Below are 16554 nucleotides of genomic sequence, written 5' to 3' on the forward strand. Positions count from 1 at the left end.
ATAAGCAATTTCAGCAAAGTCTCAGGATACAAAATCAATGTGCAAAAATCACAAGCATTCCTATACACCAATAATAAACAGAGAGCCAAATCATGAGTGAACTCCCATTCACAATTGCTACAAAGATAATAAAATACCTAGGAATACAACTTACAAGGGATGTGAAGGATCTCTTCAAGGAGACCTACAAACCACTACTCAAGGAAATAAGAGAGGACACAAAGAAATGGAAAAACATTCCATGCTCATGGCTAGGAAGAATCAGTATGATCAAAATGGCCACACTGCCCAAAGTAATTTATAGATTCAATGCTATCCCCATCAAGCTACCATTGACTTTCTTCACAGAATTAGAAAAAACTACTTTAAATTTCAAATGGAACCAAAAAAGAGCCCGTATAGCCAAGACAATCCTAAGTAAAAAGAACAAAGCTGCAGGCATCACACTACCTGACTTCAAACTATACTACAAGGCTACAGTAACCAAAACAGCATGGTACTGGTACCAAAACAGATATACAGACCAATGGAACAGAACAGAGGCCCTCAGAAATAATGCCACACATCTACAACCATCTGACTTTTGACAAACCTGGCAAAAACAAGCAATGGGGAAAGGATTCCCTATTTAATAAGTGGTGTTGGGAAAACTGGCTAGCCATATGCAGAAAGCTGAAACTGGACCCCTTCCTTACACCTTATACAAAAATTAACTCAAGATGGATTAAAGACTTAAATGTAAGACCTAAAACCATAAAAACCCTACAAGAAAACCTAGGCAATACCGTTCAGGACATATGCATGTGCAAAGACTTCATGACTGAAACACCAAAAGCAATGGCAACAAAAGCCAAAATTGACAAATGGGATCTGATTAAACTAAAGAGTTTCTGCACAGCAAAAGAAACTATATCAGAATGAACAGGCAACCTACAGAATGGGAGAAATTTTTTGCAATCTACCCATCTGACAAAGGGCTAATATCCAGAATCTACAAAGAACTTAAACAAATTTACAAGAAAAAAACAATCCCATCAAAAAGTGGGCAAAGTATATGAACAGACACTTCTCAAAAGAAGATATTTATGTGGCCAACAAACATGAAAAAAAGCTCATCATCACTGGTCATTAGAGAAATGCAAATCAAAGCCACAATGAGATACCATCTCACACCAGTTACAATGGTGATCATTAAAAAGTCAGGAAACAACAGATGCTGGAGAGGATGTGGAGAAATAGGAACGCTTTTACATTGTTGTTGGGAGTGTAAATTAGTTCAACCATTGTGGAAGACAGTGTGGTGATTCCTCAAGGATCTAGAACCAGAAATACCATTTGACCCAGTAATCCCATTACTGGGTATATACCCAAAGGATTATAACTCTAATTATTACCCATTACTAGGTATATACCCAAAGGATTATAACTCTACTTATTACTGGGTATATACCCAAAGGATTGTAACTCTACTATAATCAAAGGATTATCATTCCACTATCAAGACACATGCACACGTATGTTTATTGCAGCACTATTCACAATAGCAAAGACTTGGAACCAACCCAAATGTCCATTAATGATAGACTGGATAAAGAAAATACGGCATATATACACCCAGGGAATACTATGCAGCCATAAAAAAGAATGAGTTCTTGTCCTTTGCAGGGGCATGGATGAAGCTGGAAACCATCATTCTCAGCAAACTAACACAGTAACAGAAAACCAAACACCACATGTTCTCACTCACAGGTGGGAATTGAACAATGAGAACACACGGACATAGGGAGGGGAACATCACACACTGGGGTCTGTCACGGGGTGGGGGACTAGGGGAGGAAGCGCGTTAGGAGAAATACCTAATGTAGATGATGGGTTGATGGGTGCAGCAAACCACCATGGCATATGTATACCTATGTAATAAACCTGCATGTTCTGTACATGTACCCCAGAACTTAAAGTATAATAATAATAAAAAAACACTTGAGTATAAAAAAAAGTCTGAAACATTTTACTTCATATTACACATACTTTTTTTTTTTAAAAGGCAGAAACATTGAAGGAAACAACACTCAACATGAAAGAACCTTGTGCCGGAGTTCTAGAAGGACCTTGAAAATCAGTTTTAAAAGGCCTTGCTGTCACATAGTCTTTTTCATGGCTGCTTGAGTCATGCTGAAGAGATAGGCTTCATAGATTATATTTAAGAAGTTGTCATCATTCTGGAAAACAAATTGAAAGACCCAAGAGAATGTTACTTGGTTGGCAGACACAAAAGGCTTCCTCTGTCTTAGAGCTGAACTGGCCTTTGGATACTGAGACACTCATCTCTCCCTGTCTAACAGCTGGTGGTTTTTAATTGCATGTGTGAATGTTAAGTGGGGTTGAAGGCAAGGCCGGACAGAGCTGATGGTTTTCCATGGTCAGTATGCACAGCAGCAAGAGCTCATTACATGCAGCACAGATGGGCAGCCCAGACACATGGCAGCATGGAGCAAGGTTTACTCAAGAACAGCCTGGGTCTGCTGCATGAAAAGACATGAAGCCCCAGCAGACAGAGGAGTTAGGAGGACATGATCCAAGTCAGTGGTCTCAAAGTTTGGTTAAGAGATTGCTGTGGTGTGTTTTTTTGTTTCTTGTTTTTTGGGTTTTTGAGACTGGGTCTCACTCTGTCACCCAAGCTAAAGTGCAGTAGCGGCATCATAGCTCACTGCAGCCTCAACCTCACGGGTTCAAGCGATCCTCCCACCTCAGCCTCCAGAGTAGCTAGGGCTACAGGTGTGTGCTACCATGCCTGGCTTTTAAGTTTTTTGTTAAGACAGGGTCTCACTATGTTGCTCAGGGTGGTCTTGAACTCCTGGGCTCAAGTGAGCCTCCCACTTTGGCCTCCCCAAGTGCTGGGATTACAGGCATGAGCCACTGTGGTTCTTAAAGGCCCTCCACGTCACCTACAATGTGTCTGCTTTGTTTTGGGCATTACTTAGGATTTTACTTGCAATATGCTTCATCAGTACTTCATCAAAGCTAATATAAGTCTTCCCATAAGTTATGGAAAGTTTCTAGCCTTGGCAAGTGGGCAGGAGTAAGACTGGTAATCTCTGGGCTCTTTTGCCTGGCTAAGGAGTGAGAATCACGGTCTAATCAGTGGTTTTCCTCATGTTTTAATTCTAGAGACTTCTCCCTCCCACCCAAATTCTTTACAGTGTTAGTAATTCACCCACACTTCACATTCCCCCTTCATTCCCTCTTGGCACCCCACACAGATTTAGCATCATTCTCATGCAATGAAGAGAGTGATGTTATCCCTCTTTTTCCTGCAAAGTAGTCACAAAGTTCCTCTGCATGAGATTGTGTCCTAACAAGAGGCAGAAACTAAAAACAGACTGCTTGAGTGACTGGGAATATGAGGTGTGGTACACGGGAAGAAGTAAAATGCACGCAGAGAGTGGAGGGCAGGGGAATGTAATTTCTAATCCGCCATGTTCAGCCACTACTCTGGAGTAGAGTCTCAAGACAATGTGAAGGGAATCAGCCAGAAAACATATGGATCTTTTAAATTCCAGCTTAAGAAACTGGCTCAAAGTAAAGAGGTTCACAGATGTCTAATTCCTCATGAGCTTACTATGAATAGCTTTAAAAGGTGGCAAATATTTTTATCCTGATATTTACTTATGAATTAGTAGGGCTCAATCATTTGCTGTTGACCTTATTTATCTCTGATTGTTATTATGCTTCTGCTGACTTCTAGCCCCATTCCTTTCATTCTTCCTCAAACATGTTTCCTTCTTTTGTAGTCTCGCTATGTTGCTCAGGCTGGTCTTGAACTCCTGGCCTCAAGCAATGCTCCCACCTTGGCTTCCCAAAGTGCTGGGATTACAGGCGTGAGCAGCCACTGTGCCCGGCCAACGTGGAACCTTTTTAAAAATGTTGTACTAATTGAGACCACTGTCTTTTTAAGTAGGATAAGACAACCGCAGAAGGGCTGGCCTGCTCTCTAAAGGCCGTCTGATGCTTAAGCAAAGTACCACACAAGTTTTCTTAAAGATTATCTACCAAAAAGATACCTAAATACGTTAACTGGGGTGTCTGAAGTCTGTCTGGCTACAAATGTTCCACTTTTCAAGGACTGCCGTTGATTTCTTGGGTGTGCTTTGCTAGGGCACCTGTGCTGAATGTTCTCCCGAGGCTGGTCCCTGCCAACATTCATGTGGTGAACATGGCCCACGGGAGAGAGTACGTGGGAAGTGGCACTCGGGGGCCAGGCTGGGGGCATCCCAGCCCTGCTTATGTACGAGCTCCGTGCCTCAGGCCAGTTGCTCAGCCTCAGTTTCCTTGTCTGTAGAATGGGAAAAATAACAGGGTTGTTGTGTAAGGAGTGAATGAGTTAATGTGCTTGTGTGTAGCACTTAAAATAGGGCCCGGTGCCAGCTCTGCGGAGTGTTAGCTATTATAGCACTCGTTATTATTTCATAATTTCATAGGCAAGTGAGGCTAGCAGCTCACAAGGAGTCCTGTCACTCCATCCCGTCCTAATGAGCAGGTTTCAAAATGACTTGTAAAACATACCTGTAGCAGCCATGGCCATTATTTGCTTCCCTCCCTGTTTTCCACTCGCTCAGTGGCCTCTTCCCCACTCAACAGATGGCCCCTTGCCCACGACTGCTCCCACCTCTACCTCCCAATGGTGAGTTTTCTGTCTGGGCCTCCAGCACCCAGGGTCCTCTCAGGGACTGCTTAATCCCCAACATATGCTTCCTTCTCTTCTGACAGGTGACAGCTTGGAGGCCTTAGACAGTCCTTCAAATTACAAAATCCTTGAAGAGCTGAGACACCCAAGCCACACTTGGTATTATAAATAACACCTAGCTAACTGAGCACAGAAGCCGCTGGGGTCAGGATGAGTTGTTACACACACCTGTTATTCTCACGGAAGCTAAGCAGGCCTTGGCTGAGTCTTTATCTCATAGTTGCAGCCAGGAGGCCAACAGGCGTGGTCAGGTGCGAAGGGAGACGACGTGCTCGCTTACCTGAATGAGGTACAGCAGTGCCTCCTGGAGCTGGAGCTTGGTGAGTGGGCTGCTGGTGATCACGGAGGGCTCCGGGCTCTGTATGGGCAGGAGGAGGCTGGTGGCAGCAGCAGGTGGCTCCTGGCCTCCCACAGGCAAGAGGCCGCTCTCCCTTTCCTTTGGCGGGACGGAGGTGGGTTGTGCGAACACCATGGGGGACATAAGCAGAGACGGAGCTGCTGTAGCAGGGATGCGCTGAGGTGAGATGACCTGCTCACAGCAAATACACACAGAGAGCGGGGTTCAGGAGCAGCTCACGGCATGATAGCTTGCAGCGGCAGATACGGGTGGTTTAAGCATTCCCTGTCCACAGCTTCCCTAGCTGAGAAAAGTTTATGGGAAACTGATTCTTGCTCCACTACTCCACGCACCTTCCTTCAGCATCACTGAGCAGCTCTGGTATCGTCTGCTGTGGGGACTATTGTTTCCACTGCATATGCAGCTTGGCCTCTGGGTGACAGCTTATTTTTCAGGCTACCAGTATTTGGCAAGTGCATTTAGGACTACTGACCTTTTCCTTAGATCTGGTTGTCCATGACCCTGACCTAAAGGTCTCACAACCTATGTGAGCTGCCACCCTTGTTAGGGGCCTCCCCATTTCCCCTCCTGACCCCGGAGCACAGGAGGCGCTGTGAGAGCAACTCCCTGCCCCTCCTGCAGCCTCACTCACTTCTCGTTGGGAGGGAGAGTGATGTGTGGGTCCACCCCTTCTGGGTCCTTCCCTGACAGGATCTGCCTGCCTGCAGAGAGCCCTCATCTTCAGCTTCCGCAGCTGATGTGTTTGGGCTGACCCGGGCTGCCTGTTGCTCAGCCCTGCCAGAGCCTGTCTGTTGAGTCTAACTCCCTTGGCAAACAGACCTGAAACCAAGTTTTCTAACAGCCCTTTCAGTTATGCAAGTGACATTTTGATCCTTATCTGACTGACTCCTACAGCTATCATTTGCCTCTAACTCAGGGAAGAAAAAGAATGTTATTTATCAGCCTCCGAACTCTCCGAAAGAACTCCTAAGAGGGAGGCAAGGAGGCCAGCAAGCTAGAAGTTGCTGTAATTTTATAATCAATCCCTTAGCGTCTCTTTGAGCAGAAGCTGGCCTGGAGGAAGGCAGGCTGTTTCTTTTAACTTGTCCCTACATGACATTTCAAGGAGCGGTGCTGAGCAGTGATGCTCCCGGAGGAGGAGTCAAGCATTCCGAGCACAGCGTGGGCTGCTGAAACGCTTGCCTTTCTCACCCGGCTCTTGATATTTGTGAGTACTGAAAAGTCAAGGGAGTTGTACATCAGAAATTTCAGTCAGACTATATTCATCCCATGCTTCTAATTCTAAATCATCAAAGAGGAAAAAAGCAGACATTTTTAAAAGAGGGACAATAACACTGAAATGAGGGGGAGTGGGAGTTATAAATATTGTTTCTATAGCAATCGGTACTCAGATTTGGGATGTTAATAAATAATAAATGAGAACACTTTGACTCAGGGGCTCACAAAGACTTTTGGCACATGCCTAAGGTCTTTGTTTTCAAAAAACTGAATTTTTTGTTTTGAGACAAGGTCTCACTCTACTGCCCAGGCTGGAGTGCAGTGGTGCAAACATGGCTGACTGCAGCCTCAACTTCTTGGGCTCAAGCAATCTTCCCACTTCAGCCTCCCAAGTAGCTGGGACCACAGTGGCATGCAACCATACCCGGCTAATTAAAAACAAAAAATTCTTGTAGAGACAGGGTCTATGTTGCCCAGGCTGGTCTGAAACTCCTGGGTTCAAGCGATTCTCTTATCTTAACCTCCAAAGTGCTGGGATTACAGGCACGAGTCACCATGCCCAGCCAAAAGTGAAAGATTTTTGAGAAACTGTTATAAGTTACATAACAGGCCAGGTGCAGTGGCTCACGACTGTAATCCCAGCACTCTGAGAGCCCGAGGTGGGTGGATCACCTGAGGTCAGAAGTTCGAGACCAGCCAGGCCAACATCGTGACACCTCGTCTCTACTAAAAAAATACAAAAAATTAGCCAGGTGTGGTGGCAGGTGCCTGTAATCCCTGCTACTCAGGAGGCTGAGGCAGCAGAATCGCTTGAACCCGGGAGGTGGAGGTTGCAGTGAGCCGAGATCGCACCATTGTACTGCAGCCTGGGCGACAAGAGTGAAACTCTGTCTCAAAAAACAAAAAAAGGTACATAACAAAACATGACAAAGGGCCAGTGATGATATATGTGATACACAGGGAGAACTTTCCAATTTTTAAACCCAATGTACTTTCAATGAATGTGTTCCAATCCAAAGGGGAAATAATTCAGTGTCAGATCTCCAGATGTTACCCACAGGCAGATGATCAATAGCTTGTGGTTTCCTCACTGTCCCAAGTCAGTGATGGACATGGAGAAGCATCTTCTCTAAAGGAGAGAATCTTTCTAAAAACTGTCATATTTTCCCTCTCTGGCAGTTTGTGTGGGGGGTGGAGGTGGGTGGCATGCATACCTCTCCTGATCTACAGTAGGCTATACTGACGATACAGAGAAAGATAAAAACTGGCTGCACCTTTCAGGAGGAAATAGGCTGTTTTTTGTTTATTTCAAGAACCTACAGCATGGGCTGTGGGTAAGGAGTCTGTTTTCTTCATCATTATGTACCCACATGTAGACAATGCCTGACATGTAGTAAGTGCTCAAAAATATTTACTAAATAAGTGAATAATTTACTGTGGACTGAAAAACAAGAGGAGGTCAGTTGCTTGGCATTCCAGATTGATTTCAAGGCAGACCATACTAAGTTCCTACAGTCAAAAATTACGGTTTTCTCCCATGTCTGTGTTGGTCTTCAGACCTCCTAATATAATGAAGATTTAACTCTACAAGTAAATGCTCTCAAAAAGGTTGGGGGAAGTTCTCAGATTGTTAACCAAAGTGAAGATTCTCCTTCCAGGTAGAAAGCTCAGGCAATCAAGATGCACGGAGGTGGCTTCTGGCACCCTGCTCCAAACAGAAATGTACGTGACACATTGGTCCCTGGAGCATGGAAGTGGACTCTACATTTCACTGCATTATAGTAATACCTTTTTCTTTGTCTGTCTTTTTTTTTCTTAACAGACAGGGTCTCGCTCTGTCACCCAGGCTGGAGTGCAGTGGCATGATCATGGTTCACTGTAACCTCCGCCTCTTGAGCTCAAGGGATCCTCCCACCTCAGCCTCCTCAGTAGCTGGCGCTATAGGCGTGTGACACCAAGCCTGGCTACTTTTTTTTTTTTTTTTTTAGGGACAGGATCTTGCTATGCTGCCCAGGCTGTTTTATTTTGCCCCTGGTACATATTTACCTGGAAAAGAGGAGTCTGCTGTTCTGTGTTGGATGTCTTGTTGATCCAGGATTCCAAGGGTTTCCCTGTTCCAGAGCTCTGAGCGAGCACAGGAAACTTAGCGGCCAAGGCTGGCCGGTTAGAGGCATGCAGCTGCTGCTCCTGCTGTACAATCTGAAGCTTCTTCAGTAACTCTTGAGGGGAGATCACTCCAGAGCTGCCAGTCTGACTAGCAGAGATGGGGAGTGTTTGTCTTGGGAGTGTGGACTGTTCTCTTCCATGAGCCTGATGTCCTACTGTCTGAGGTGGAAGGGAGCCATTGAAATAGGCCTGTGGTGGCTGAGCCAGACCCTTTCCTGGAGCCACAGGGGTGACAGAAGTGGGAGCTCTGCTGCGGTTCAGGGCAGCTGAGCTGGCAGGTGCTGGTGTACTAGGGTCACACTTGTTTGCTGCCCCTGGGGTACTCTGAAGTTTCTCGAACAGGTTCTGAGTTCTGGAAGCATTTTGTACACCACGAGAAGTTCCAATGTTGTGAGGAGACCCTGGCTGGACAGGTCCTGTAAAAAATTCTCCCGCAGAATGGGTGCTGCCATTTTCACAAGGCCGGTTTTCAGGCAGCTCTGACAATGGGTGGAGGTCTCCGCTCCTGACCATGAGTTTCTGAATGGCTGGACAGAGCTGCTTCTCAATGGGGGGTGAGTGTCTTCTGGGTTCCTCATAGGACAGGGAGCGTACAACCCCCTGCCTAATTGGAAGCTTCTCTTGCTGCTGCTGCTGCTGCTGCTGCTGCTGCTGCTGCTGGTGGAGAGTCTGCGGAGGCTCCACAGTTTCCTGACATGTAGCTTTGTCCTGCTTCCCAAACAGAGCTGTCAAAGATAAGTGTTGGGGTTCAGGGTCTAAGGTCTGGAAAAAATAAAGATATCTGACATGAGTCTACAAACAATTTGGTTATATGAGGAAGTGCTATGAAACATAACTTATCTGATGACTTATTCTATTTACAAAGGATTGATTAGAGAGAATGAAAAATAATAATAATAAACTTGAAAAATGAGATCCCCTTTTTAATGTCAAAAATTTTCACAGCATGCTCCCCTTGCACCCCCAAAACAGTTATTATATTTTAGTATCTGTTGACCGATAAAACAGGTATAAGATCTTTAAGGGCCTGGGGTTTCACAGATTGGGAACCATCTTGGTAGGAAATTATATGCACTAAAAAAATAAACAATCTGTTCAATAGGAAGCCCATCTAAGCCTGCAGAGTAATATGAGAATACAAAGGAATATAAGCATTTCAGAATTTCTAGTAGTTTTTCACAGAATTATGGAAATCTAGGGCTGGAAAGAAATGGAAGACTTTTAATCTAACTTGATCCTTTCAAATATATACTGGTAGGATTTAAAAAGTCCTTGGATACATAAAATCTACCTTGGCCCAGCCAGTTACAAAGCTACTTCCTTCTTGCTCTTTACTTCTGTTGCTTTCTGCATTGCTGCACTGAGAAAACATGAGGCCAGGCACAGTGGCTCATGCCTGTAATTCCTGCACTTTGGGAGGCCAAGGCAGGCAGACTGCTTGAGCTAAGGGGTTCAAGACCAGCCTGGGCAACATGGCAAAACCCCATCTCTACAAAAAATACAGAAATTGCCAGATGTGGCAGCACACGCCTGTAGTCCCAGCTACTTGGGAGGCTGAGGTGGGAGGATCACTTGAGCCCAGGAGACACAAGTTGCAGTGAGCTGAGATGGTGCCACTGCACTCCAGCCCGGGTAACAGGAATGAAATCTGTCTCAAAAAAAAAAAAAATAAAAGAGGAAAGAAAAAAAACCACGAGCTTCATTTTAAAGTCAACATATTCAGGTCTCGCTATTAAAATATAATAAAAACTTTCCATAAAACAAGCAATAAAAAGAAAGCTAAAAAATTAGAAAAGACTTCTTTTCTTTAAAAATTCAATATAAGATTTTCATTACTAGTCTTTATGTCTTTTGGCTCCATGTTCATTTTCAAAATTGATTTAAACTAATTCCTTTAAGAAAATCTTTTTAATTAGTCATAGTCATGATAAAATGACACAGCAATATTATATTTACAATCATTAATGGGATCTACAGATTGACAATTTTTGTCATTGCTGTACTATTCTGAAGTGTATATATATATACACTAACACAAAAGCTGCTGTAATATTTCTAATTTAGATTGCAAAGACAGTGACAAGTCGTCATATCTGAAGAGGAGTTTTATACCACTCCTTTGGACTCTGAGCTCTCGGCAGCAGCTACCCCAGTCTACAGTGCTAGCTCTGCATCTGGCACAGAGGAGGTGCTCAGAAGTGCTCAAATCAACTCTGTGTCCTTGGTGGTTCTCCCAGGTGGCCTTGGGAAGCCACCCACCCCAGAAGAATATGGACCCAATGGGTAATGTTTCTGTCATCTCTGACAATGTTATTAGTTTTCTAGGGTGCTTGTTTGTTTGTTTTTGTTTTCTGAGACATGGTCTTGCTTTCTTGCCCAGGCTGGAGTGCAGTGGCGCATTCCATAGCTCACCGTAGCCTAAAACTCCTAAGCTCAAGGGATCCTCCCGCCTCAGCCTCCAGAGCAGCTAGCACTACAGGTGCACGCCATCATGCCTGGCTAATTTTCCTGTAGAGATGGAGTCTCACTATGTTGCCCAGGCTGCTCTCAAACTTCTGGCCTCAAATGATCCTCTTGCCTCAGCCTCCCGAAGTGCTGGGATTACAGGCTTGAGCCACTGTGCTGGCTTGTTGTTTTTTAAAAAATACATTATCTTTTAAGGAGTTCAAGTTCACAAGAGATTAGCACAGAATGTGGTATATGCCAAAAGTAAAAACTTTAACCCTCTTCTAGGAAGAGTAAGTCATTAATAATGAAAAAATCTGTATTCTGAAATCCTGCTTTCTTGGGTTTACCTGAAAGCATTCTTCAACAACACCAGGCCCTCCCCTGACTATATTCTGGGTCAAAGTTCTTTAAGAATTCTAGAGACACACTGAATATGACAAGCAGAGGACTCCGTACCTGGTTGGGCTGAGGTATATGCTGTTGCTGGTTTTCACTGGGTTTCACTGGAATTGGTTTGATGAGATTTGGATTGTCATAGATGGCAGAGGAACTGGTTATCTTTTTTGGCTCAGAACAGGTTTTACACTGAAATAGAAAAAAAAATCACCTCATTTTTGGCTTAGAAAAGCTTTAGTCTTTTTAAAAGACTACCTTTTTACTTCTTATCTAATTGGTAGATGGCTGTGTTTTTGATAGATTTTCATGCACAAAGGAAAATCCCTTAAATTTCTCTAAGAGCTATGTTTGAGTATAAATCAAGTTCAAATTTAATTTTTCTTAGTTGGACAATTCAGTGCTCTAAATATTACTAACACCACCAGCCTCCAGGACCAGGGGTTCTTAAGACACCTGTATAATTGAAAGGCTCTGTGCTTAATATATTGACTATACGTTTAAATATATATAGTCTAATGTCTTTCAATGATAAACAAATACAGAAACCATTCCTTAAATAACATGTCTGGACAATTTAAGCAGTTGACTTAAAATTGGAGAGTAGTTGAGTACATTTCATCAAAGTAACTAAATCTTTTTTGGTCTACAAACCAAAAAGCTGACTCAAACCACTGATTTAAAAATTACTAACATCATCTTTATTTAATAAATGACTTCTTGCATAAACAGAGTAATTCAAATCTGTACTACAAATTAGAATTTTGTAGAGAAAGAGACAAGAGACAAATCTCATCATTTCCAACACTGACTCATTATCATACATTAATCTAACCAACAATGCAATTGCTAACACAGTAGGATTCATAACAAAAAGAGCATGGCAATGATACTGGTGTCTAGTTTGCTAAAACACTAAATAAAACAATATAAAATGCTGCTCTCTGTACTACAGACTCTCTGAAGCATCATTAGTTTCCACTGTACAGCCAAGGCCTCAGGCCCCAAAATATTCCACACCTGACATGAAATGAAATATAAACACAATCTTGTCCCTCAGGAACCCAGCATTCCCAATGTGTTTTACAGTTATCAATGTGTATTCTCTAATCCAACGATCTGGGGGTGTGGCATCTATCACCACTGTATGCACTGTATGTGAGGTTAACCATACAAAAGATTCTCTTCCTCCAGGCATTCTATCAATAATTTGTATATTTAGCACAAGTATTACGTGGGATGCAAAATCACCTTATAAGTCATAAAGTGTTACTTCCAATTCTTCTTAGGTGAATGAGGGTATGGCGGCATGGACCAACTGGCCTGGCTTTCCCAAGTCATGGATAACCAAGACAAGACAAGAATACAGGCTAACATTTAATCCCTTACACAATTTTGGCATGAAAAGCCTTGCTATTTAAAAGAACGTGAATGCTTCCTTTCTTTGAATGACGCTTTCTGTATTTCTTCTTTTTCTATGTTCAGAAACACTGAATTTCCGGCAAAGAAAGGCAGATTTTTCCCAGCTTCCCTATGCCCATATCCATATGGGCTAACAGGATGCTTTGTCTGTTGATATGAATAACCCCGATAGCTTTTCCTAGTTAAAATGTTATCTCCAGAAGCTGTTTTCTGTGTTACTACAACTGCCTACCTACAAAACCTTGCTTTTATGTAACAATTGCTCCCTCTTATCAGAGTGCTCAGAATTAATCATCCACCTCAGTAGTTTGTAGCTCATTTTCCAGTTGTTTAATTTTCTATGCTTTTCCTGACCTAAATATCTTTAAAATCCTGGGGGAAAAAACAGTTTTTGAAAAAGCATATAATGGATTCTTCACAGAGAACCTGAGGCATTTCTTTAAAACTTCAAAAACTTCCTCTTTTGGATGCTGAGGTTAAAATACAATAAAACCTCAAAAACTATGTCATATAATCCAGTTTTAATCACACACAAACACATACATACATAAACATATGTATTTATGCTGAGAGATGTTTGAAACAAAATACAATAAAAGTATAAAAAGTTTCTATCTTCAGTTTATACGATTATTGGTGATTTTTCTTTTTATATTCTTTTGAATTTTATCATTCAACAAAAAAATTTCTATAATTTCATAAATAACTCACAGCTATATCCAGAAAAGAGCCAATAATTCTTGTCTTAAACCACAAAACACAAATAGTCCACTTCTGAATACTCCAAGCTTAACTATGCAGCCTGTAGATCATTTCTGGTCCTGGCTCTTGTTCTTACTAAAATTTGGTTATTTTACTGTTCACGTGCATCTCAACTAGAAATTGAATAGGGTGGAGATAAAAAGAGATGAAATGCAAATTAACCTCTTTTCTACTTTAAAGCAGATTCACAGAAAGTTATTTCTCAAAAGAGAATGCACAAAATTTCAGCCAAAATAAGTTTTCAAATTATTTTATTAACCTCCTGTAAACTAGATAGACTTCACTTTACCCATATCATATATACTGATAGCTCGACATTTTTCCTACTTCCACTTCTTGGGATGTTCACAAATTTAAGAATTCTAGAGAGACTTAAGCGTAAGGCCTGAGACTATAAACCTCCTGGAAGGAAACAGGGGAAAAACTCCTAACACCGCTCTGGGCAATGACTTTTTCTATAAACCTCCTGGAAGGAGACAGGGGAAAAGCTCCCCAACGTCGCTCTGGGCAATGACTTTTTCTATAAACCTCCTGGAAGGAAACAGGGGAAAAGCTCCCCAACGTCGCTCTGGGCAATGACTTTTTCTATAAACCTCCTGGAAGGAAACAGGGGAAAAACTCCCCAACGTCGCTCTGGGCAATGACTTTTTCTATAAACCTCCTGGAAGGAAACAGGGGAAAAGCTCCCCAACGTCGCTCTGGGCAATGACTTTTTCTATAAACCTCCTGGAAGGAAACAGGGGAAAAGCTCCCCAACGTCGCTCTGGGCAATGACTTTTTCTATAAACTTCCTGGAAGGAGACAGGGGAAAAGCTCCCCAACGTCGCTCTGGGCAATGACTTTTTCTATAAACCTCCTGGAAGGAAACAGGGGAAAAGCTCCCCAACGTCGCTCTGGGCAATGACTTTTTCTATAAACCTCCTGGAAGGAAACAGGGGAAAAGCTCCCCAACGTCGCTCTGGGCAATGACTTTTTCTATAAACCTCCTGGAAGGAAACAGGGGAAAAGCTCCCCAACGTCGCTCTGGGCAATGACTTTTTCTATAAACTTCCTGGAAGGAGACAGGGGAAAAGCTCCCCAACGTCGCTCTGGGCAATGACTTTTTCTATAAACCTCCTGGAAGGAAACAGGGGAAAAGCTCCCCAACGTCGCTCTGGGCAATGACTTTTTCTATAAACCTCCTGGAAGGAAACAGGGGAAAAGCTCCCCAACGTCGCTCTGGGCAATGACTTTTTCTATAAACCTCCTGGAAGGAGACAGGGGAAAAGCTCCCCAACGTCGCTCTGGGCAATGACTTTTTCTATAAACTTCCTGGAAGGAGACAGGGGAAAAGCTCCCCAACGTCGCTCTGGGCAATGACTTTTTCTATAAACCTCCTGGAAGGAAACAGGGGAAAAGCTCCCCAGCGTCGCTCTGGGCAATGACTTTTTCTATAAACCTCCTGGAAGGAAACAGGGGAAAAGCTCCCCAACGTCGCTCTGGGCAATGACTTTTTCTATAAACCTCCTGGAAGGAAAGAGGGGAAAAGCTCCCCAACGTCGCTCTGGGCAATGACTTTTTCTATAAACCTCCTGGAAGGAGACAGGGGAAAAGCTCCCCGACGTCGCTCTGGGCAATGACTTTTTCTATAAACCTCCTGGAAGGAAACAGGGGAAAAGCTCCCCAACGTCGCTCTGGGCAATGACTTTTTCTATAAACCTCCTGGAAGGAAACAGGGGAAAAGCTCCCCAATGTCGCTCTGGGCAATGACTTTTTCTATAAACCTCCTGGAAGGAAACAGGGGAAAAGCTCCCCAACGTCGCTCTGGGCAATGACTTTTTCTATAAACCTCCTGGAAGGAGACAGGGGAAAAGCTCCCCAACGTCGCTCTGGGCAATGACTTTTTCTATAAACCTCCTGGAAGGAAACGGGAAAAGCTCCCCAGCGTCGCTCTGGGCAATGGCTTTTTCTATAAACCTCCTGGAAGGAGACAGGGGAAAAGCTCCCCAACGTCGCTCTGGGCAATGACTTTTTCTATAAACCTCCTGGAAGGAAACAGGGGAAAAGCTCCCCAGCGTCGCTCTGGGCAATGGCTTTTTCTATAAACCTCCTGGAAGGAGACAGGGGAAAAGCTCCCTAACGTCGCTCTGGGCAATGGCTTTTTCTATAAACCTCCTGGAAGGAAACAGGGGAAAAGCTCCCCAGCGTCGCTCTGGGCAATGGCTTTTTCTATAAACCTCCTGGAAGGAAACAGGGGGAAAGCTCCCCAGCGTCGCTCTGGGCAATGGCTTTTTCTATAAACCTCCTGGAAGGAAACAGGGGAAAAGCTCCCCAGCATCGCTCTGGGCAATGGCTTTTTCTATAAACCTCCTGGAAGGAAACAGGGGGAAAGCTCCCTAACGTCGCTCTGGGCAATGACTTTTTCTATAAACCTCCTGGAAGGAAAACAGGGGAAAAGCTCCCTAACGTCGCTCTGGGCAATGACTTTTTCTATAAACCTACTGGAAGGAGACAGGGGAAAAGCTCCCCAGCGTCGCTCTGGGAAATGACTTTTTCTATAAACCTCCTGGAAGGAAACAGGGGAAAAGCTCCCTAACGTCGCTCTGGGCAATGGCTTTTTCTATAAACCTACTGGAAGGAGACAGGGGAAAAGCTCCCTAACGTCGCTCTGGGCAATGGCTTTTTCTATAAACCTCCTGGAAGGAGACAGGGGAAAAGCTCCCTAACGTCGCTCTGGGCAATGGCTTTTTCTATAAACCTACTGGAAGGAGACAGGGGAAAAGCTCCCTAACGTCGCTCTGGGCAATGGCTTTTTCTATAAACCTACTGGAAGGAGACAGGGGAAAAGCTCCCTAACGTCGCTCTGGGCAATGGCTTTTTCTATAAACCTCCTGGAAGGAGACAGGGGAAAAGCTCCCCAACGTCGCTCTGGGCAATGGCTTTTTCTATAAACCTCCTGGAAGGAGACAGGGGAAAAGCTCCCTAACGTCGCTCTGGGCAATGACTTTTTCTATAAACCTACTGGAAGGAAACAGGGGAAAAGCTCCCTAACGTCGCTCTGGGC

General features: G+C 43.8%; 1 protein-coding gene across 2 annotated transcripts in view; it reads right to left on the reverse strand.

The window, feature by feature from the left end:
* Nucleotides 1–1985: 1985 nt before the first annotated feature.
* DCP1B (decapping mRNA 1B) overlaps nucleotides 1986–16554 on the reverse strand; it is a 62384-nt gene continuing 47815 nt past the window's right edge. For both annotated transcript variants that reach the window (XM_001153642.7, XM_024347625.3), the window contains exons 6-9: nucleotides 11391–11519; nucleotides 8367–9248; nucleotides 5025–5273; nucleotides 1986–2219 (exon numbers count right to left, since the gene is read on the reverse strand). In XM_001153642.7, coding sequence (XP_001153642.3) covers nucleotides 2139–2219; nucleotides 5025–5273; nucleotides 8367–9248; nucleotides 11391–11519 — 1341 coding nt within the window. In that variant the 3' untranslated portion in view covers nucleotides 1986–2138. The remainder of the gene's footprint in view (nucleotides 2220–5024; nucleotides 5274–8366; nucleotides 9249–11390; nucleotides 11520–16554) is intronic.

The sequence above is a fragment of the Pan troglodytes genome, chromosome 10 (assembly GCF_028858775.2).
Source record: "Pan troglodytes isolate AG18354 chromosome 10, NHGRI_mPanTro3-v2.0_pri, whole genome shotgun sequence".
Lineage (NCBI taxonomy): Eukaryota > Metazoa > Chordata > Mammalia > Primates > Hominidae > Pan > Pan troglodytes.